The sequence below is a fragment of the Vidua macroura genome, chromosome 39 (assembly GCF_024509145.1).
Source record: "Vidua macroura isolate BioBank_ID:100142 chromosome 39, ASM2450914v1, whole genome shotgun sequence".
Lineage (NCBI taxonomy): Eukaryota > Metazoa > Chordata > Aves > Passeriformes > Viduidae > Vidua > Vidua macroura.
This window is the reverse complement of record NC_071609.1, coordinates 1-22179: the sequence shown is the minus strand read 5'-3', so window position 1 is coordinate 22179 and position 22179 is coordinate 1. Positions and strand designations below refer to the sequence as shown.

At 58.7% G+C, this 22179-nt stretch overlaps 2 protein-coding genes across 2 annotated transcripts; both read right to left on the bottom strand.

Annotated features, from left to right (window-relative positions):
- Positions 1–201: 201 nt before the first annotated feature.
- FBF1 (Fas binding factor 1) lies at positions 202–16900 on the bottom strand. Its single transcript, XM_054002360.1, has 23 exons — positions 16853–16900; positions 16577–16647; positions 16353–16380; positions 16043–16084; positions 15729–15778; positions 15237–15408; positions 14011–14128; positions 13840–13928; positions 13335–13425; positions 11631–12539; positions 10869–10915; positions 10220–10257; positions 9736–10086; positions 9578–9648; positions 9166–9284; positions 8294–8412; positions 7472–7594; positions 6555–6728; positions 6292–6468; positions 4317–4454; positions 3701–3842; positions 1515–1645; positions 202–471 (listed from the first exon to the last, which is right to left on the bottom strand). The coding sequence occupies exons 1-23, from the start codon at positions 16881–16883 to the stop codon at positions 412–414; spliced, it is 3291 nt and encodes a 1096-aa protein (XP_053858335.1). The 5' UTR covers positions 16884–16900; the 3' UTR covers positions 202–411.
- Positions 16901–17589: 689 nt separating this feature from the next.
- Positions 17590–21776, bottom strand: UBL5 (ubiquitin like 5). Its single transcript, XM_054002359.1, has 5 exons — positions 21671–21776; positions 19810–19867; positions 18627–18710; positions 18107–18144; positions 17590–17806 (listed from the first exon to the last, which is right to left on the bottom strand). Exons 2-5 carry the CDS (start codon positions 19863–19865, stop codon positions 17763–17765), a joined length of 222 nt encoding a protein of 73 aa, XP_053858334.1. The 5' UTR covers positions 19866–19867; positions 21671–21776; the 3' UTR covers positions 17590–17762.
- Positions 21777–22179: the final 403 nt, after the last annotated feature.

Genomic DNA, 22179 nt, shown 5'->3' with positions numbered 1-22179 from the left:
CCATCCCAAAATTCCCATCCCAAAAAGTCCCATCCCAGAATTCTATTCCCAAAATTCCCACCCCAAAAATTCCCATCCTAAAACTCCCATCCCAGAATTCCATTCCCAAAATTCCCATCCCAAAATTCCCATTTTCACCCTAAAATCACTTTCGTCCCAAAAATCCCTGTATGTAAATAGGGGAATGTTCTCAACAGGGAATTTATTTTTATTTCTAGTTTTATTTTTTATTTTAATTTTTATTTATTTTAATTTTTTTTTCTTTTTACCAAAACCCACTGTTCTCTTTGCAGATGAGGGAAGGTTCTCAGCAGGGAATTTATCTTTATTTTTATTATTTATTATTTTTATTTTTACTTTTATTTTTATTTTTTTCTACCAAAAGCCGTTGTTCTCTTTGCAGACGGGGGCTCAGGGTCCTTTTTTCAGGTTCTCCAGGAAGAGCCGCTCGCTCTCCAGGAAATCGTGGTCCTGGGGAGGGGAGGATGGGCTCAGCCCACCCAGGCACTCCCCGGCCCCTTCCAGAAGGTTCTGGGCCCCTTGCCCAGCCCAGTTCCCCCTGGCCAGTCCCAAACCCTTTCCCAAACAGCTCCAAACCCTTTCCCACATCCCAAACCCTTTCCCACATCCCAAACCCTTTCCCACAATCCCAAACCCTTTCCCCCAGTCCCAAACCCCTTTCCCAGCCCAGTTCCCCCTTTCCATTCCCAAACCCTTTCCCTTTCCCACCTGCCCATTCCCAAACCCTTCCCAGTTCCCAGTTCCCCCCTTTCAATTCCCAGTTCCCCCCAGTCCCTTCCCAGTTCCCCCGTTTCTATTCCCTGTTCCCCCCTTCCCAGTCCCACCAGTCCATTCCCAGTTCCCCCAGTCCATTCCCAGTTCCCCCTAGCCCATTCCCAGTTTGTTCCTTTCCATTCCCAGTTCCCCCATTCCCATTTCCAGTCCCCCCAGCCCATTCCCAGTTCCCCCCAGTCCATTCCCAGTCCCCTCTATCCATTCCCAGTTCCCCCATTCCCATTCCCATTCCCCCATTCCCATTACCAGTTTCCACAGTCCATTCCCAGTTCCCCCATTCCCATTCCCAGTCCCCCATTCCCATTACCAGTTTCCACAGTCCATTCCCAGTCCCCCATTCCCATTCCCAGTCCCCCCAGGCCATTCCCAGTCCCCCCAGTCCATTCCGAGTCCCCCCATTCCCATTCCCATTCCCCGCGTTCCCATTCCCAGTCCCCCCACTCCATTCCCAGTCCCCCCAGTCCATTCCCATTCCCCCCAGCCCATTCCCAGTCCCCCAGTACATTCCCAGTCCCCCCATTCCCATTCCCAGTCCACCATTCCCATTCCCAGTCCCCTCATTCCCATTCCAGTCCCCCCATTCCCATTCCCAGTCCACCCAGGCCATTCCCAGTCCCCCCAGTCCGTTCCCAGTTCCCCCAATACATTCCCAGTCTCCCATTCCCATTCCCAGTCCCCCCATTCCCATTCCCATTCCCAGTCCCCCCAGTCAGTCCCACCCTGCGTGCGCGCTCTTTCAGCAGCAGGACGTGTCCGTAGAGCGCGGCCGCGCCCGCCCGGTCCCCGCTGTCCGCCAGGAGCGTCGCCAGGCCCGGCAGGAGCCCCGCGGCCACCGGGGCCACCGCAGGGGCTGCAGGAGGGGACACCGAGCGTCCCTGTCCCCGCTGCCAGCGCCCCCCGCCGCGGCCCGCCCGACCCCCGCCGGCCCAGGAGCGCCAGGATCCCAAACACGGGATCCCAAACACGGGATCACAAAAACAGGATCCCAAACACAGAATCCCAAACACGGGGGATCCAAAAAAGGGGATCCCAAAAGCGGGGAATCCCAAAACCGAAGGATCCCAAAACCGGGATCCCAAACACAGGATCCCAAACATGGGATCACAAAAACAAGATCCCAAACACAGGATCCCAAACACGGGATCACAAAAACAGTATCCCAAACACGGGATCCTAAACACAGGGGATCCGAAAAAGGGGATCCCAAAAGCGGGAAATCCCAAAACCAAAGGATCCCAAAAACGGGATCCCAAAAACGGGATCCCAAAAACGAGATCCCAAAACTGGGGGATCCCAAAAACAGGATCCCAAAACCGAGATCCCAAAACTGGGGGATCCCAAAAACAGGATCCCAAAACCGAGATCCCAAAACTGGGGGATCCCAAAAACAGGGACCCAAAAATGGGATCCCAGAAATTACATCCCAAAAATGGGATCCCAAAAATGACATCCCAAAGATGGGGAATCCCAAAAATAGGATACAAAAACGGGAGCCCAAAAATGACATCCCAAAAATGGGATCCCAAACATAGGATCCCAAAAATGGGGGATCACAAAAACAGGATTCTAAAACCCAGGGATCCCAAACACAGGATCCCAGAAACAGGATCACAAAAATGGGGAATCCCAAAAATTACATCCCAAAAATGGGGATCCCAAAAATGGGATCTGAAAAACTGGAGATCCCAAAAATGGGATTCCAAAAACGGGTGATCCCAAAAATGGGATCCCAAAAATGGGGTCCCACAAACGGGGGATCCCAAACATGGGGGATCCCAAAAACCAGATCAAAAAATGAGGGATGCCAAAAACAAAGGATCGGAAAAACAGGATCCCAAAAACAGGATCCTAAAAACGGGGAATCCCAAAAATGTGAACCCAAAAACGGGGGATCCCAAAAATGGGGGGCCCTGCAGGGCTGAGCCTCACCCCGCCTGCTGATGGCGACTGTCCCCAGCAGCGTCCTCAACGCTGTCCCCCAGTGTCCCAACACCCAGCAGTGTCCCTGTCCCCAGCAGTGTCCCCACTGTTGTCCCCATCCCCAGCGATGTCCCCGTCCCCAGCGGTGTCCCCAGCGCTGTCCCTGTCCCCAGCAGTGTCCCCAGCGGTGTCCTCACACCCAGAGATGTCCCTGTCCCTGGCAGTGTCCCTGTCCCCCGCAGTGTCCCCAGTGCTGTCCCTGTCCCCAGCAGTGTCTCCTTACCCAGCGGTGTCCCCAGTGCTGTCCCCATCCCTGGCAGGGTCCCCAGTGCTGTCCCTGTCCCCAGCAGTGTCCCTGTCCCCAGCACTGTCCCTGTCCCCAGCAGTGTCTCCAGTGCTGTCCTCATACCCAGCGATGTCCCTGTCCCCAGCGCCATCCCCGTCCCTGGCAGTGTCCCTGTCGCCAGCGATGTCTCCATACCCAGCAGTGCCCCTGTCCCTGGCAGTGTCCTCAGCGCTATCCCCCGCCGTGTCTCCTTACCCAGCGGTGTCCCCAGCGCTGTCCCTGTCTGTGGCAGTGTCCTTGTCCCCAGCACTGTCCCTGTCCCCTGTGGTGTCTCCTTACCCAGTGGTGTCCCCAGCACTGTCCCTGTCCCCTGTGGTGTCTCCTTACCCAGTGGTGTCCCCAGCGCTGTCCCTGTCTGTGGCAGTGTCCCCGACAGTGTCCCTGTCCCCAGCGCTGTCCCTGTCTGTGGCAGTGTCCCCAGCAGTGTCCTTGTCCCCAGCGCTGTCCCTGTCCCCAGCGGTGTCTCCTTACCCAGCGGTGTCCCCAGCACTGTTCCTGTCCCCAGCAGTGTCCTTGTCCCCAGCGCTGTCCCTGTCCCCAGCGGTGTCTCCTTACCCAGCGGTGTCCCCAGCACTGTTCCTGTCCCCAGCAGTGTCCTTGTCCCCAGCGCTGTCCCTGTCCCCAGCGGTGTCTCCTTACCCAGCGGTGTCCCCAGCGCTGTCCCTGTCTGTGGCAGTGTCCCTGGCAGTGTCCCCAGCGCTGTCCCTGTTCCCAGGCCGGGGCCCAGCTCCTCCTGGAGCTCCCGGAGCTGCTCCCGCTGCTGCTCCAGGCTCCGCCGCTCCTGCGGGAACGGGAACGTGGGAACGGGAACATGGGAATGGGAATGGGAATGTGGGAATGGGAACGGGAATGGTAATGGGAATGTGGGAATGGGAATGGGAATGTGGGAACGGGAACGGGAACATGGGAATGGGAACAGGAACGGGAATGGGAATGGGGGAACGGGAACAGGAAACGTGGGAATGGGAACAGGAAAATCCACAGACACAGTGGGGGCTGGGCTGCGGCCTTGCAAAAGGCTTTAAAATGTTCAAATAAAATACATCGATATTAAAAAATGATAAATATTAATATTCATAAAAATATAAATTCATAAAAACGATAAATTAAAGCGGAGATAGCAGGAAGGAAGGGGGATTTGACCAGGAAGGAAGGGGGGATTTTCCAGGGGGATTTTCCAAGGGGATTTTCCAGGGGGATTTTCCAGAGGGATTCTCCAGGGGGATTCTCCGGGGGGATTTTCCGGGGGATTTGCCTGGTGCAGGCGCTGCTCCTGCTGCCGCAGCCGCTCCCGCTGCTCCTGCAGCCGCTGCAGCCGCTGCCGCTGCTCCTCCTGCGCCCTGCGCGCCTCCCGCAGCGCCCGCTGCCCGTCCTGCTGCTGCCGCGCCGCGCGCTGCGGGAACGGGAACGGACCGGGAACGGGAATGGGAACAGGAATGGGAACGGGAACAGGAACGGGAATGGGAACGGGAACAGCACCAGGAATGGGAACAGGAACGGGAATGGGAACGAGAACAGGAACGGGAACGGGAATGGGAACGGGAACAGGAACGGGAACGGGAATGGGAACGGGAACAGCACCAGGAATGGGAACAGGAACGGGAATGGGAACGAGAACAGGAACAGGAACGGGAATGGGAACGGGAACAGGAACGGGAACGGGAATGGGAACGGGAACAGCACCAGGAATGGGAACAGGAACGGGAACGGGAACGGGAACAGGAACGGGAATGAGAACGGGAACGGGAATGGGAACGGGAATGGGAACAGGAACGGGAACGGGAACGGGAATGGGAACGGGAACAGGAACGGGAACGGGAATGGGAATGGGAACGGACCAGGTATGGGAATGGGAATGGGAACAGGAACAGGAACGGGAACGGGAATGGGAACGGGAACAGCACCAGGAATGGGAACAGGAACGGGAATGGGAACGAGAACAGGAACGGGAACGGGAACAGGAATGGGAACGGGAACAGGAACGGGAACGGGAATGGGAACGGGAACAGCACCAGGAATGGGAACAGGAACGGGAATGGGAACGAGAACAGGAACGGGAACGGGAACGGGAACAGGAACGGGAACGGGAACAGGAACAGCACCAGGAATGGGAACAGGAACGGGAACGGGAACGGGAACAGGAACGGGAACGGGAATGGGAACGGGAATGGGAACGGGAATGGGAACAGGAACGGGAACGGGAACGGGAACAGGAACGGGAACGGGAATGGGAACGGGAACGGACCAGGTATGGGAATGGGAATGGGAACAGGAACGGGAATGGGAACAGCACCAGGAATGGGAACAGGAACGGAAATGGACCAGGTATGGGAACAGGAACGGACCCAGAATGGGACTGGGAACTGCAACGGGACAGGGAACAGGACAAGGAACGGGACTGGGATGGGGAATGGGAACGGCACCGGGACTGGGACAGGGAACAGGATGGGGAATGGGGACAGGAATGGGACCGGGAATGGGGAATGGGACTGGGAAAGGGATTGGGACAGGGAACGGGACCAAGACAGGGAATGGGACTGGGACAGGGAATGGGAATGGGCACAGCACTGGGGCAGGGAACTGGACTGGGACAGGGAACGGGATGGGGAATGGGGACAGGAATGGGACTGGGAATGGGGAACAGCACTGGGAACAGGACCAGGACTGGGAATGGGACCGGGAATGGGGAATGGGACCAGGAACAGCAGTGGGACAGGGAATGGGAACGGCACCGGGAATGGGATCAGGCTGGGGAAATAGGATCAGGGAATGGGACTGGGACAGGGAATGGCACCAGGATGGGGAATGGGACTGGGATAGAGGAACAGGACCGAGACAGGAAACAGTACCGGGACCGGGACCAGGACCAGGACTGGGACAAGGATTGGGGGACAGCACCGAGATGGGGGAACAGGACTGGGATGGGAATGGCACCGGGCATGGCTCAGGGGGGATGTGGAGCCCCAGCTCCAGGGGATGGGGAGCCCCAGCTTGGGGAAGTGGAGCCCCAGCTCCAGGGGACATGGAGCCCCAACTCAGGGGATGTGGAGTCCCAGCTCCAGGGGATGGGGAGCCCCAGCTCAGGGTAAGTGGAGCCCCAACTCAGGGGGATGTGGAGCCCCAGCTCCAGGGGATGGGGAGCCCCACCTCAGGGAAGTGGAGCCCCAGCTCGGGGAATGTGGAGCCCCAGCTCGGGGGATGTGGAGCCCCAGCCTGGATGCTCCGTTTACCTCAGCCAGGTCACGGATCTCCTCCTCCCGCTCCTGCAGGCGCTGCTCGGCACGGAGAACCTTCTCCTTCTCCAGCCTCAGCTCCCGCCAGGCCTCGTCCAGCTCCTCCCTGTCCCTGACCAGCTGCTCCTCCTTGGATCTCAGCTCCCGGCTCCGGAACTTCAGCTCTGCCTGATCCTGGCCCGGGGGACAGCGAGCGTCACCCGTCCTGTCCTTTGGAGCAGGGGGAGGTGGTTTGGGACCCCGGCCAGGGCATCGGGGACCTTGGCCAGGCTCCTGAGCGCCGAGTCCACGGCCAGGGCGCGCTCCTTGTCCTGCTCCTCCCGCTCCCGGCTCAGCCGCTCCCGGCTGTGGAACTCGGCCCAGGCGGCCGCCAGCCGCCGCCGCTCCTCGGAGCGATCCCGCAGCTCTGCCCGCTGCTCCTCCAGCCACGCGCCCTGCGGGCCCGGGGACAGCTCCAGGTGCCGCTTCCCGCAGGGTTTGCCCTCCTTTAGCCCGGCCCTGCCGCTTCCAGAGGCAAATTCCAGAGGCTGCTTCCAGCCAGGGAGCTGCGGCTCCGTGTGGGCACCCAGCGGGCTCGACCTGGCCTGTTCCAAGCCCCTTCCAGCCCCGAGCCCTGCTCCCACCCAGCTGGTTCCGAGCCCTTTTTCCAGCCCTGCTCCCATCCCAGCTGGTCCTGAGCCCCTTTCCCAGTCCTGATTTCCATCCTGGCTGGTTCTGAGCCCCTTCCACTTCCCACCCAGCTGGTTCTGAGCCCTACTCCCAGTCCCACTCCCACCCAGGTGGTTCTGAGCCCCTTCCAGTTCCCATCCTGGCTGGTTTTGAGCCCCTTTCCCAGCCCTGCTCCCATCCTGACTGATTTTGTGCCCTTTTCCCAGTCCTACTCCCACCCAGCTGGTTCTGAGCACCTTCTAGTTCCCACCCAGCTGGCTTCTCCCAGTCCCACTCCCACCCTGGCTGGTTCCGAGCCCATTTCCCAATCCTGGCTGGTTCCAAGCCCCTTTCCCATCCCAGCCTCCCAGGCCCAGCCGGCTCCCAGCCCCATCCCAGTCACTCCAATCACTCCCAGAGCAGCTCCAGGCCCCGCCCCGGCATTCCCCAGCGGCTCCCAGGGGAAGCTGCAGCTCCTCCCCGCTCCGGGCTCACCTGGGGCTCACCTGGGGCCGTGACCCCCGCTCACCTTGGCCTCGTCCAGCTCCGCCCTGTCCATGGCCCGCAGCTGTGCCGAGAGCCGCCGCTGCTCCTCCAGCGCCTCCCGCAGCGAATCCGCCCGGCAGCGCTCGGCAGCGGCGCGGCGGCGCTCCTGGAGCGGCAGCGGGAGCGGGATTGGGAGGGGCTGGGCACGGACGGGGACAGGGACAGGGACACAGACAGGGACAGGGATGGGGACAGGGACAGGGACAGGGACAGGGACAGGGACAGGGACAGGGACAGGGATGGGGACAGGGACAGGGACAGGGACAGGGACGGGGACAGGGACATGGACAGGGACACAGACAGGGACAGGGATGGGGACAAGGAAGGGACAGGGAACACGGGACAGGGACACAGGACATGGACAGGGACAGAGGGGACAAGGACAGAGGTGACAGGGACAGGGATGAGGATAGGGACAGAGGGGACAGGGATAGGGACAGGGACAGGGGACAGGAGACGGGGATAGGGACACGGGACATGGGACAAGGACATGGGACGCAGGGACAGGGATGGGGACAGAGACAGAGGGACATGGGACAGGGACATGGACAGGGAACATGGATAGGGACAGGCAAGGACATGGGACATGGACACAGGCAGGGACAGGGACACAGGCAGGGACATGGACATGGACACAGCTCCAGGAGGGGATCCCAGCAGGCAGCTCCTCCAGCCAGGCACAGACACGGAGACAAACACAGGCAGGGACACGGACACAGGACACGGGACACAGACATGGGCGGGGACACAGCCGTGGCCACGGCCACAGCTTCAGGACAGCCACAGCTCTGGGATGGAGCCTCACCTGCTCCAGGAGCTGCTCCTGCTCTCCCAGCCTGGCCTCCAAGTCGGCCATGGCCTCCTGGAGCCGGCTCTGCTCCCGCTCCGCGTCCTGCTGCTGCCGGCACAACCTGGCCTGGAGCGCTGTGAGGGGCACGGGGCAGCCCGGGATGCAGGAGGTGGGATCCACCCTCCATCCACAAGGAAATCCCACATGGAAAAAAGCCCCTGTGCCCCCGCACCATCCCATCCCAGGTCAGGGAGATCCCACATGAAAACTCCCAGGCTCGAGCTCCTTCCCATCCCAGGACAAGGAGATCCCACAGGGAAAACCCCGTGTCCTGCCCCATCCCATCCCATCCCATCCCATCCCAACCCATCCCATCCCATCCCATCCCATCCCATCCCAGGGAGATCCCACTGTGGCATCTGCCCACGGAGGGCAGGACTCTGCCAGCCTTGGCTCCCGGTCTCTGGCTCACCAGGGACAACTTGAATTCTGTGAATTCAGCAAATTCCGTGAATCTGCGAATTCTGTGAATTCCATTAATTCTGAGAATTCTGCGAATTCTGAGAATTTCATTAATACTGTGAATTCTGAGATTCCTGCAAATTCCGTGAATTCCATGAACTCTGTGAACTTTTCCCGTTTTCTGACGATCCGGTGGGATCCCGGACAGAGCCGAGCCCCTGTTAGAGTGCCACTGGGCACTTGGAGTAGCAGAGCCTCTGGCCAGGAATTCCCCCAGGAGGGCTGGCACAGGGATCTACAGGCCCAGGGGTCCTTCAGGACACCAGGATTTGTCCCAGGACCGCCTGGATTCCGTGGGATCGGCTCCGAGACATTGGGATGCAGCACAGGGTCCCACTGGAATGATGTACTTGGAGGGAATTTACCTGTGAGCTGCTCATGCTGCTCCTGGGATCCGGGGTGATCCTGGGATCTGGGGTGATCCAGGGGTCTGGAGTGATCATGGGATGTGGGGTGATCCAGGGATCTGGGGTGATCCTGGGATCTGGAATGACCATGGGATGTGGGGGCGATCCAGGGATCTGGGGTGATCCTGTGCCCCAGGGTGATCCTGGGATCTGGGGTGATCCTGTGCCCCAGGGTGATCCTGGGATGTGGGGTGATCCCAGGATCTGGGGTGATCCCGGGGTCTGGGGTGATTCAGGGATCTGGGGTGATCCTGGGATGTGGAGTGATCCCAGGATCTGGGGTGATCCCGGGATCTGGGGTGATCCGGGGATCTGGGGTGATCCTGGGATCCGGAGCAGGGAACTGGGAGCCCAGGTGAGACCCTGTTACCTGTGGCAGCTCTCCGGGAGGTCCTGCAGGACCGGTCCCCGCCGTGCCCGCTCCTGCTCCAGCGTCCGCACCTGGCGGGAGCGGGACGGGCTCCAGGTGCCACCCTGGAGTGGCTGTGCCCCCAGGTGACCGCCCCAGGTGACACCCTCAGCCCCCACCTGGTTTTCCAGCTCCTCCAGCCGGGCCTGGAGGCTGCGCAGGGCGACCCCACAGCCGGGATGCTCCAGGCACGGGTGGGATTGGAGAGTCTGGGAATCCTGGTGGGGCTGGGAAGGGAGAGCTCCTGGATCCTCCTGGCGCTGCTGGAATGGCACAGCTCCTGGACCTTCCTGGTGGGGCCGGATTGGGAAAGTTCCCAGATCCTCCTGGTGGGGCTGGGATGGGAGAGTTCCTGGACCCTCCTGGCTCATCTGGGCCGGGAAAGCTGCAGGATGCTCCGGGCAGAGCCAGGACGGGAGAGCTCGGGGTTTCTCCGGGTGGGGCGGGGCTGGAGGAGCCGCCGGATCCTCCTGTGGGGAGACGGGGATGCTCCAGGAGAGGCCTGGGAAGGGCAGCTCCCCTCTCCTGGGAATGCTGATCCATGCCCATCCCCCCGCAGATCCCAGGGGATGCCCAGGGATCCTTTCCTGCTCCAGCACCCACCTGAGCGGGTGTGGCAGGACCCGGCATCTCCTGCACGGCTGGGGTGGAAAATGGGACAAATCCATCACTGGGACACGTGGAAGGAAGGGAACCATCCCATCCCATGGATCCCATTATCCCATCCCATCACATTATCTCATCTATCCCATCCCATTGATTCCATTGAACCCGTGGATCGCATCCCATGGATCCCATCCCATTGATTCCATGGATCCCATCCCATCCTATGGATCCCATCCCATCCCATGGACCTCATGCCATGGATCCCATTATCCCATTCCATCCCATCCCATGGATCCCATTATACCAATCCATCCCATCGATCCCATTCATCCCATGGATCCCATCCCATCCAATTGATCCCATCCCATCCCATTATCCTATTATCCCATCCCATTATCCCATCCTATCCCATTATCCCATCCCATCCCATTATCCTATGATCCCATCTCATTATCCCATCCTATCTCATTATCCTACTATCCCGTTATCTCATTATCCCATTATCCCATTATCCTGATATCCCATTATCCCACTCTCCCATTATCCCATCCCCTGGCACAGCTCCCCTGGTTCCCAGGGTCCCCAGGTGTCCCCTGCTCAGGCCAGGTGACCTCCGAGGATACCTGGGGGGTGACAGGGGCCTCACCTGCTGCCACCTGCCCACGGGGCCGTGTCCCGACGGGGAGCTCCAGCCTGGACCAGGAACAAATCCCACAGGGAGTGAGGGGGGCCAGGACCCACCCCAGCCCAGCCTCTCCTTGGCTACCTGTGCTACCTGTACCACCTGTGCCACCTGTGCCACCCGAGTCACCTGTGCCACCTGAATCACCTGTGCCACCTGTGCTATGTCACCTGTGCCATGTAACCTCTGCCACCTGAATCACCTGTGCCCTCTGGGTCACCTGTGCCACCTGTCCCACCTGTCCCCCCCCCACCTGCCCAGCGTCTGGGATCTCACCTTTGGGATTCAGATGGAACAGGGACACCCCAAACCTCCATCCCGGGGTGCCCTCCCTGACACTGGTCACCTGAACCCTCCCAGGTGACACCTGAGCCCTCCCAGGTGACACCTGTGTCCCAGGTGAGCTGAGCCAGGGGATCCTTGGCCAGGAGCTGGGAGGAGCTCAGGTGGGGGAATTCCAGAACAGGGACATCCCTGGGGACACCTGGAGGAGACCCTGGGGGACAGTGATGTCACCTGGCGCACCTGGAGAACACCTGGGACAGGGACATCCCCTGGCACACCAGGAGCAGGGATGTCACCTGGGACACCTGGAAGACACCTAGGACAGTGATGTCACCTGGGACAGGGACATCCCCTGGCACACCTGGAGGACACCTGGGCTGGGATCCCTGATCCAGGAGATCTCCTGGATCCCAGGTGGGAGTTCCCGGGAGCTCCCGTTACCTGCTGGGCTCGGGGGGCTCCGGGACCCTCCGGGGGTGGGAATTCCGCTCCGGAGGCTCCGCCTGGCACCACTTCGGGGCCGGGGCAGCGCCGAGCCAGCCCCGGTCCCGCGGGGATCCCGGGGCACCAGGGCCCGGGGGATCCTCGTCCTTCTGGAAATCCTTGTTCTTCGATCCCAGTCCTGGGAAATCCGTGTCCTTCGATCCCAATCCCGGGAAATCCTTGTTTTTCGATCCCAGTCCTGGGGGATCCTTGTCCTTCTGTCCCAGTCTCTGGAAATCCATGTCCTTCGATCCCAACCCCAGGAAATCCTTGTTCTTCTGTCCCAATCCCGGGGGATTCTCGTCCTTTGGTCCCAGTCCCAGGGGATCCTCATCCTTCTGTCCCAATCTCTGGAAATCCGTGTCCTTCAATCCCAGTCCCAGGAAATCCTTGTTCTTCAATCCCAGTCCCAGGAAATCCGTGTCCTTTGATCCCAAACCCAGAAAATCCTTGTTCTTTGATCCCAATCCCGGAAAATCCTTGTTCTTCGATCCCAGTCCAGAGGGATTCTCGTCCTTCGATCCCAATCCTGGGAAATCCTTGTCCTTCAATCCCAATCCCAGGGGATTCTCGTCCTTTGGTCCCAGTCCGAGGGGATCCTTGTCCTCCTGTCCCAATCCCGGGAAATCCTCATCCTTCAATCCCAATCCTGTGGGATCCTCGTCCTTCAATCCCAGTCCTGGGGGATCCTTGTTCTTCTGTCCCAGTCCCAGAGGATCCTTGTTCTTTGATCCCAATCCCAGGAAATCCTCATCCTTCTGTCCCAATCCCGGGAAATCCTCGTCCCCTAATTCCAGGAAATCGTCGTCCTTCAGCCCCAGCCAGGCGGCCCCGGAGGGACGTCGGGAGCTGCTCCCAACCGGACACCTGGGGTGGGAGAGGGACACTGGGGACACTGGGGACACTGGGAGACACTGGGGACACTGGGGACACTGGGGACACAGTGGACAACAGCGACTCTGAGGACACTGGGGACATTGGGGACATTTGGGACACTGAGGACAATGGGGACACTGGGGATATGGGGACAATGAGGATATTGGGGACACTGGGGACACAGTGGACATTGGGGACAACAGCGACTCTGAGGACACTGGGGACATTGGGGACACTGAGGACAATGGGGACATGGGGACACTGGGGACATGGAGGACATTGGGGACACTGGGGACAATGGGGATATGGGGGACAGTGGGCACACCAGGGATATTGGGGACACTGGGGACAACAGCGACTCTGAGGACAGTGGGGACACTGAGGACAATGGGAACATTGGGGATATGGGGGAAAGGGGGGACAATGGGCACACCAGGGGCACTGGGGACATTGGGAGACAATGGGGACAATGGGGACATGGGAGACACTGGGGACAATGGGGACATTTAGGACAATGGGGACACTGGGGGATATTGGGGACAATGGGGACATTGAGGACTGGGCAGGGGACACTGGGGATACAGTGGACATTGGGGACAACAGCAACACTGAAGACACTGGGGACAATGGGAACACTGGGGACATTGAGGACACTGGGGACACCAGGGGACAACGGGGGACAATGGGGGGCATTCAGGACAATGGGGACAACGGGGACTTTGGGGGACACTGGGGGGACATTGGGGGACACGGCTGGGTGGGGCCATCCCCCCCTCCCCCCGGTACCTCCGTCCCCGTCTCCGCGCTGTCCCTGAGGCCACCGAGGGCTCGTAGGATCCGAAGGGAAAACCCGGCTGGATCCGGTCCCCGCCCGGCCCTGCGGAACAACGGGACAGGAAATTCCCAGAATTCCCGAAATTCCCAACGGGATTGGCCTTGGGAAACCCTGGTGCTGCTCCTCCCTGGAATTCCCAACGGGATTGGCCTTGGGAAACCCCTGTGCTGCTCCTTCCTGGAATTCCCAGTGGGATTAAACCTCTGGAAAACCCCTGTGCTGCTCCTCCCTGGAATTCCCAGTGGGATTAAACCTCTGGAAAACCCCTGTGCTGCTCCTCCCTGGAATTCCCAGTGGGATTAAACCTCTGGAAAACCCCTGTGCTGCTCCTCCCTGGAATTCCCAGTGGGATTAAACCTCTGGAAAACCCCTGTGCTGCCCCTCCCTGGAATTCTCAGTGGGATTTTGACCCTCTCGAACCCCTTCCCATGGATCTCCCACCCCAGCCTTGCTCACCTGGCTGCTCCTGCCCCTTGGGGTCCGGCTGGAATTCCGCCTTTCCTGGCTGCTCCTGGATCCCGGCGTGGCCCTTCCGGAGCCCCTGGCTGGGCACAGGCGGGTTGGCACCGGGGGTGGCACCGGGACCACCCTGTGCCCATCCCTGTCCCCATCCTGGTGTCCCCTCACCTCCCTGGCGTTCCCGGCGCGCTCCCGGCTCTGTCGGCGCCGCTGCCGAGTCCCAGGGAATCCATCAGGTCATCGACGTCGTCCCCAAAGGTGACATCGGGACGGGGCGTGGCCGGGGCTGGGGGGATGGCACTGATGGCATCTGGGACAGCCCTGGTGCCACCAGCGCTGGGACATCTCAGGGACGTCCCCGGGTGTCACCAGCTCTGAGACATCTCCAGTGTCACCAACACCGGGACATCTCCGGGTGTCACCAGCTCTGAGACATCTCTGGGTGTCACTGGCTCTGGGACATCTCTGGGACATCTCTGGGACATCTCCAGTGTCACCAACACTGGGACATCTCCGGGTGTCACCAATACTGGGACATCCCTGAGTGCCACCAACACTGGGACATCTCCAAGTGTCACCAATGCTGAGACATCTCCGGGTGTCACCGGCTCTGGGACATCTCTGGGACATCTCCAGTGTCACCAATACTGGGACATCTCCGTGTGTCACCAATCGGCTCTGGAATGTCCCTGGGTGTCACCACCGGGCTCGAGAACATCCCTGGGTGTCACCAAAACTGGGACATCTCCAGCATCACCAAAACTGGGACAACTCCAGTGTCATCAGCACTGGGACTTCTCCAGGTGCCACCAGCACTGGGACATCCCTTGGTGTCACCTCCAGTGACACTGGGGACGCCTCCAGTGTCACCAATGCTGGGGGACGCCTCCAGTGTCACCAGTTGGCTCCGGGGCACCCCTGGGTGTCCCCCGTTCTGGGAGTCTCCCTGTCCCCCCCATGTCCCCATGTTCCCCATCCCACAGCAATGGGGTTGATCCCAAGGGAATGGGGTTGATCCCATGGGATGGGGTTGATCCCATGGGATGGGGTTTGATCCCACAGCAATGGGGTTGATCCCACAGGAATAGGGTTTGGTATCATAGAATGGGGTTGATCCCACAGGAATGGGGTCTGATCCCTTGGAATGGGGTTTGATCCCATGGCATGGGGTTTTATCCCATAGGAATGGAGTCGATCCCATGGGAATGGGGTTGATCCCGTGGCATGGGATTGATCCCATGGGATGGGGTTTGGTATCACGGAATGGGGTTGATCCCATGGGAATGGGGTTTGGTATCATGGAATGGGGTTGATCCCATGGGAATGGGGTTGATCCCATGGGAATGGGGTTGATCCCACAGCACTGCAGTTGATCCCATGGGAATTCCCGGTACCTTTTTGGGGACCCGGCCCCTTCCCGTATTTCCCCGGCCTGGACCCGGCTTTGGCCATTCCCAGGATTTCTGCATCCAGCTCGTCCAGCTCATCCAGGTGATCCATGGGATCCGGGTGATCCATGGGATCCAGGTGATCCCGGTGATCCACGGGATCCTGGTGATCCAGCTCCTGGGGGGGTGGGGGGGCAGCTCCTGCCCTCACCTGCAGCCCAGGTGGGATCCCAAATCCCTTGGGAATTCTGCCCCACCCACCTTTGCCCCTTCCGTGTTCCCGTCGGGAATTTCCCATTCCCTGCTGGGAATTTCCCTTTTTTGTGCATTTCCCGTTTTTTGGGGATTTTCCCTCCGCAATCCCGATCCTGGCCCCACCCCAGGCACAGCCCAGGTGAGGGGGTGGGGCGGGGCCCCAGGTGCTCCCAGGTGGGCACACCTGGGCTGAGCCCGGCCCGGGATGGGGGAGGGGCAGGGCTGGGCTCACCTGGGCCTCACCTGCAGGAAGGGGGTGCAGGAACCTCGGGAGGGCGGAGCCGGGGCCTCCTCTGGAAACAGGGGAGGGGTCAGGGATGGACACGGAGCCAGGTGGGAACAGGGAGGGCGGGGCATCCCCCCCCCAGGTGATCCCAGGACAGGGGATTCCCTCCAGGCGACCCCAGGGGATCCCAGGTGATCCCAGGACAGGGGATTCCCTCCAGGCGACCCCAGGGGATCCCAGGTGATCCCGGGACAGGGGATTCCCTCCAGGCGACCCCAGGTGATTCCCCTCCCATGACCCCCGGTGACCCCGCTGGGAGCTCTCACTTTACCATCGGATCCCAGGAGCTCCCCGAGCACGTCCTCGATGGGATCTGGAACAGGACAGAGCCCAGGTGAGCCCAGGTGGGCCCAGGTGGGTTCCCCATACCAAGCAGATGGAAAAAGCTCCTGGAACATCTCACCTGTCTCTGGGAACATCCCACCTGTCACACCTCACCTGTCCCCATGGACATTCCCACCCCTCTCCATCCCAGCATTCCCAGGAACCCAAATCCCCTGGAGAGCAGGTGGGGGCAGGTGAGAACAGGTGAGGACAGGTGAGGACAGGTAAGGGCAGGGGAGGGCAGGGAGAGCACTCACCTGGTGTCCTGCTCCGGGCCCTGGCAGCCTGGGGAGAGACAAAATTCCCTCGGGAGAAACGGAAGCGCCGGAATCTCCCCACACGGCAAAGGTGAGAGGGGAGGGGTTCCCACCTGGATCACAGCTGGATCCCACAGCTGGATCCCAGCCAATCCCACACCTGGATCCCACACCTGCCTCCCCTGGACCCCACCTGGCTCCCCCCGTTCTCTCCCCTCACTTACCCTGGCCCGGCCCGGCCCGGCCGCCATTCCCGGGCGATCCCAGCTCCGCCCGCCCGGTGCCGCCAGCGGCCCTGAGGGGAGAGGGAGGCGCCGCTCGGGTCCCGCTCCCGGCCCCGTTCCTGCTCCCGTTCCCGCTCCCCATTCCCGCTTCCGCTCCCCATTCCCGTTCCCGCTCCCGTTCCTTTTCCCCGTTCCCGCTCCCGCTGCCGTTTCCGCTCCCGCTCCCTTTCCCGTTCCCGCTCCCGGAGCGTCCCGGGGCTCTCCCGCCTCCCTCACCCGGCCCCGCGCTCGCCATGGGCGCCGCCATATTGCGCGGCGTCCTCATGGAAGGCCCCCGCTGCCATAGCAACTAGGCTGTCTGTGCGCCGCCCCCAAGGAAGGCCCCTCGTTACCATGGCGACGGGCCCGCCCAGAGCAGCGCCGGATTGGAAAGCTGCCGTTACCATGGCGACGGGGCTGACCTGCGCAGCGCCTGATCCCAGCCTCTGTCGCGATTCCCCCATGTCGCGGGGTTTATCCCTGTCGGGAGCTCTGCGTTCCCAGCCGGGATCCAGGCTCGGGTACCCCCGTGCGAAACATCGTGATATGCTGCCAGAAAATGGCGGTATCGTGACACAACCCCCGAATGCCGCCAGAAAATGGCGATATCGCGACACAACCCCCGAATGCCGCCAGAAAATGGCGGTATCATGACACAACCCCCGAATGCCACCAGAAAATGGCGGTATCATGACACAACCCCTGAATGCCACCAGAAAATGGCGGTATCGTGACACAACCCCCAAATGCTGCCAGAAAATGGCGATATCGCGACACAACCCCCAAATGCCGCCAGAAAATGGCGGTATCGTGACACAACCCCCAAATGCCGCCAGAAAATGGCGGTATCGTGACACAACCCCCAAATGCCGCCAGAAAATGGCGATATCGCGACACATTCCTCGGGCTGTGGCCTTGAAATCGCGATATTGCGACACAACACGTGGATGTCGCCATAAAATCCCAAAACTTGCCCGGAGGCCCCAAAATCGCTTTATTCATAAACAAACAGAGCCGGACTGGAAATGGGGGGAAAATGGGGGAGGGGCACTGGGGTGTACTGGGAGCACTGGGATGGCTGCACTGGGAGCACTGGGAGGGCTGCACTGGTCTGTACTGGTCTGTACTGGTCTGTACTGGGCGGGCTCTATTGGTAGTACAGCTCCAGGTTCATCCCGTCGTGGATCTCATCTGAGCCAGGGTCAAGGAAACAAATCTGAGCTTTGTGGCGGGCTGAAGGGTTTAAGGATTTTGGGGAGAGGTTTTTGGGTTTTGGGGAGGGGTTTTGGGGGTTTTTGGGTTTAAGGGTTTTGGGGAGAGGTTTTGGGGTCTAAGGGTTTGTGGAGAGAGGTTTTTGGGTTTTTGGGGAGGGGTTTTTGGGATTGAAGGGTTTTGGGGAGGGGCTCTGGGGAGTTTTTGGGGTTCTGGGGTGTTTGGGGTTGGGTTTTTGGGGTTCTGGGGGTGTTTGGGGTTGGGTTTTTGGGTGGATACAGTCCCCAAGCGTGACGTGGTCCTTGAAGATGGTGTACCTGGGGGGGGGAGGGGAGGGATTGAGGGGTGTCACCCCCTCCCCAAAACCCCAGGGGAGGTGGCACTGCCCCCACGGGCCCCAAAACCCCCCAAAACTCCGGAGCTCCCTCCTGACCCCCCCAAAACCCCCGGGCTCCTTCCTGCCCCCCCCCCAAAACCCCAGAGCTCCCTCCTGACCCCCCCCAAACCCCCCTGAGCCCCCTCAGACTCTCCCCGAAAACCCCTCAGCTGCCCCCCAAACCCCTCAGATGCCCCCTGAGAACTCCCCAAAACCCCTCAAGACCCCCCCCCAGCCTCCCAAACCCCCTGGGGTGCCCCCTTAGAGCCATCAGGTGCCCCTGAAACCCTCCCCCAAAAACCCCTCAGGTGCCCCCAAAACCCCCAGCCCCCTGGGGTGCCTCCCTAGAGCCCCGCAAACTCTTCAGGTGCCCCCAAAACCCCTCCCCAAACCCCCCAGGTGCCCCCCCAAAACCCCCCAGACCATTTTTTGAGGACGATCTTGTCCCAGCGGGTGCCGGTCTGGGCCGCGATCAGCTTCTTCAGGTCGCGGATCGAGTCCTCGGGGCTGCGCCGCCGTCAAGGAAACAGGGACAGGGGGACCCAGACACCCCAAAACCGCCCCAAACACACCCCAAATCTGCCCCAAACACACCCCAAAACCGCCCCAAACACACCCAAAACACACCCCCAAAACCTGCCCCAAATCATCCACAAAACCGCCCCAAACACACCCAAAACATCCACAAAACATCCCCAAAACCTGCCCCAAACACACCCCAAAACCTACCCCAAATCTGCCCCAAAACCACCCCAAAACTCACCCCAAAACCTGCCCCAAAAACACCCCAAAACACCACCAAAACCTTCCCAAAACAACCCCAAACACACCCCAAAATGGCCCCAAAACTGCCCCAAACACACCCCAAATCTGCCCCAAAAACACCCCAAAACTCCCCGAAACACACCCCAAAACCTGCCCCAAATCTGCCCGAAACACACCCCAAAATCTGCCTCAACACCGCCCCAAAAAAACCCCCAAAACACACCCCAAATCTGCCCCAAACACACCCCAAAACCACCCCAAACACACCCAAAACACACCCCCAAAACCTGCCCCAAAACATCCCCAAAACCTGCCCCAAACACACCACAAACCACCACCAAAACCTTCCCAAAACAACCCCAAACACACCCCAAAACTGCCCGAAACAGACCCCAAAACCTGCCCCAAAACTGCCCCAAACACCCCCAAACCCTCCCCTGAAATATCCCAAAAACACCCCCAAAAAATCCAACACCCCCAAAACAGCCCCAAAACCTCCTCCAAACCTCAAATCCCCCCCCAAACTCCCCTAAACACTCCCAAAACCACCCCAAACTATCCCAAAACATCAAATCCTTCCCAAAACCTCAAATACTCCCAAAACCCCCCAAAAAACCTCCCAAAACATCCACAAATCCCCCCGAAAACCTCTGCAAAACCTCAAATCCCCTCACAACGTCCCCAAAACTCAAATCCCCCCAAAACCACCCCTAAACACCCCCCAAAAACCTCCCTAAAACTCCAAAACTTTCCCCAAAATCTGCCCCTAATTCCCCAAAACAGCCCCAAATCCCCAAAAATCCCCAAAATCCCCCAAATCCCCCGCCGGGCTAAAGGATATTTGCATTTCACCCGGACCTTCTTCCCCAGGCGGTCGTTGCAGACGACCTCGATCATGGCTGGGAATGGGAAAATGGGGTGAAATGGGGAAAAGATGGGGGAAAAATGGGGAAAAATGGGGGGAATGGGGGGAAATGGGGGGAATGGGGGGAAATGGGGGGAAATGGGGAAAAATGGGGGAAAAGGGGGAAAATGGGGGGAAATGGGGGAATGGGGAAAAATGGGGGGAATGGGGAAAAATGGGGGAAATGGGGGGAAATGGGGGAAATGGGGGAAAATGGGGGGGAAATGGGGGGGAAATGGGGGAAAATGGAGAAAAAATGGGAAAATGGGGAAATGGGAAAATGGGCAAAAATGGGGGAAAATGGGGGAATGGGGAAATGAGAGAAAACGGGGGAAAATGGGAAAAATTGAGGGAAGTGGAAAAATGGGGAAAAGGGGAAAAATGGGGAAAATGGAGAAAAATGGGGAAATGAGGGAATGGGGGAAAAATGGGGAAATGGTGGAAAAATGGGAGGAAATGGGGAAAAATGGGGAAATGGGGAAAAATGGGGAAATGGGGGAAGGGAAGATAAGTGGGGAAATGGGGGAAAAATGGGGGGAAATGGGGAAAAATTTGGAAAATTGGGACAAATGGGGGCAAAAATGGGCAAAAATGGGGGGAAATGAGGAAAATGGGGGGAAAGGGGGGAAATCAGGGAAAAGGGGGAAAATGGGGGGAATGGGGAAAATAGGGACAAAGGGGAGAAATGGGCAAAATGGGGGGAAATGGGGGGGAATGGGAAAAAAGGGGAGGGGAAGGGAGAAAAAGGGGGGGGAGGGAAATGTAAATGGGGAAAAGGGAGAAAAAGGGGAGAAAAGGAGGGAAAATGTGGATGTGGAAAAGGGGGAAAAGGGGAATTGGAAATAAGGAAAAAAGGGGGAAAATAGGGAGAAAGGGGAATAAAGGGGAAAAGGGAATATGAGGAATGGGAAAGGGAAAAGGGGAAAGAAGGGAAAATGGAAATGAGGGAAAAAGAGGGGAAAGGAGGAAAAAAGGGGAAATGGGAAATATAGGAAAATGGGAAAGAGGGGAAAAAAGAAAATGGGAAATGTGGAAAAGGGGGAAAAGGGGGAATGGAAATGAAGGAAAATGAGAAAAAGGGGGGAAATGGGAATGGGGGGAAAAGGAAAAAAGGGAGAAAAAGGGAAGAGGAAATGGCGGGAATGGGGACCAGGGAAAAGGAGGGAAAAAATGGGCGAAAAATGAGGAAAAAAGGGGAAATGGGAATGGGGAAGTACGGGGGGGGGGGGGAAAGGAGGAAAAGGGGAAAAGAGAAAAATGGGAAAAATGGGGGGAAAATGGGAAAAATGGGAAAAGGGGGAAAGGGGAAAAGCGGAAAGGAGAAAAGGAAAAAAAGGAGGAAAGGGGAAAAAACGGGACGGAAAGGGAAAGGAAAATGAGAAAGGGAAAGGGGAAAAGGGAAAGGGGAAAAGGGAAAGGGGGGAAAGGGAGAAAAAGAAAGGAAAAAGGGGAAAAGGAGGAAAAAAACGGGAAAAGAGGAAAAAAAAAGGAGAAAAGGAGGAAAAAGATAAAAAGAGAAAAAGGAGGGGGAAAAGGAGAAAAAAAAGGAAAAAAGGGAAATCCGGGAGGCAAAGAGAGGGGAAAAGAGGGAGCAGGGAACGAGCGGGGCACGGGCAGGAAAACGGCAGCGGGGCCGGTAACGGAGCGGGGTTAAAGGGAAAAACTCCCGGTTCCACCGCCGGGGCCTCCCCAGAACCGCCCCCGCTCCCGCCCGACCCCTTCCGCGACCCCCAAATCCCTCCCGGGACCCCCAAATCCCCCCCGGGACCCCCAAATCCGCCCCGGTGCCCCCCGGTACCTCCCGGGCCTGCCTCGCTCCGCCACAGCCGCGCCGGAACCGAGCGTGACGTCACAGAGAGGCGCCGGAAGTGGCGTCAGCGAGACCGGCCAAGATGGCGACGGGGCCTGAGGGGAACGGGCGGGAAATGGAGGAGGGGGAAAAGGGGGGAATGGAAAATAAAATAAACGGGCTTATAAAAAAAAAAAAAATAAATAAAATAAAATAAAATAAAATAAAATAAAATAAAATAAAATAAAATAAAATAAAATAATAAATGGGGATTGAAAATAAATGGGAAATTAAAAAATGGGGATTAAAAATAATAGGGATTAAAAGTAAAATAAATGGGGATTGAGAATAAAATAAATGGGAAATTAAAAAATAAATGGGGATTAAAGATAGATGGGAATTAAAATAAATGGGGATTGAAAATAAAGAGAGGAGGGGAGGCCAGGGTGGAATTGATGACGTTTGTGAATTGATGACGTTTGTAAATTGATGACGTTTATAAATTTATAAAAGTCTTC

What these genes read in the sequence shown, in the direction of transcription:
- FBF1 (XM_054002360.1), bottom strand. Translation starts at nt 16,883, where the DNA reads ATGGCGGCGCCCATGGCGAGCGCGGGGCCGG. An exon ending in GGGGCCGGGTCCCCAAAAAG is followed by an intron (nt 14,129 to 15,236) that starts GTACCGGGAATT and finishes CCATCCCCCCAG; the next exon opens with CCCCGGCCACGCCCCGTCCC. An exon ending in CTCCCGGAGAGCTGCCACAG is followed by an intron (nt 9,285 to 9,577) that starts GTAACAGGGTCT and finishes TGGTCATTCCAG; the next exon opens with ATCCCAGGATCACCCCAGAT.
- UBL5 (XM_054002359.1), bottom strand. Translation starts at nt 19,865, where the DNA reads ATGATCGAGGTCGTCTGCAACGACCGCCTGGGGAAGAAGGTCCGGGTG. An exon ending in AAGATCGTCCTCAAAAAATG is followed by an intron (nt 18,145 to 18,626) that starts GTCTGGGGGGTT and finishes TCCCCCCCCCAG; the next exon opens with GTACACCATCTTCAAGGACC. An exon ending in CCACGTCACGCTTGGGGACT is followed by an intron (nt 17,807 to 18,106) that starts GTATCCACCCAA and finishes ACCCTGGCTCAG; the next exon opens with ATGAGATCCACGACGGGATG.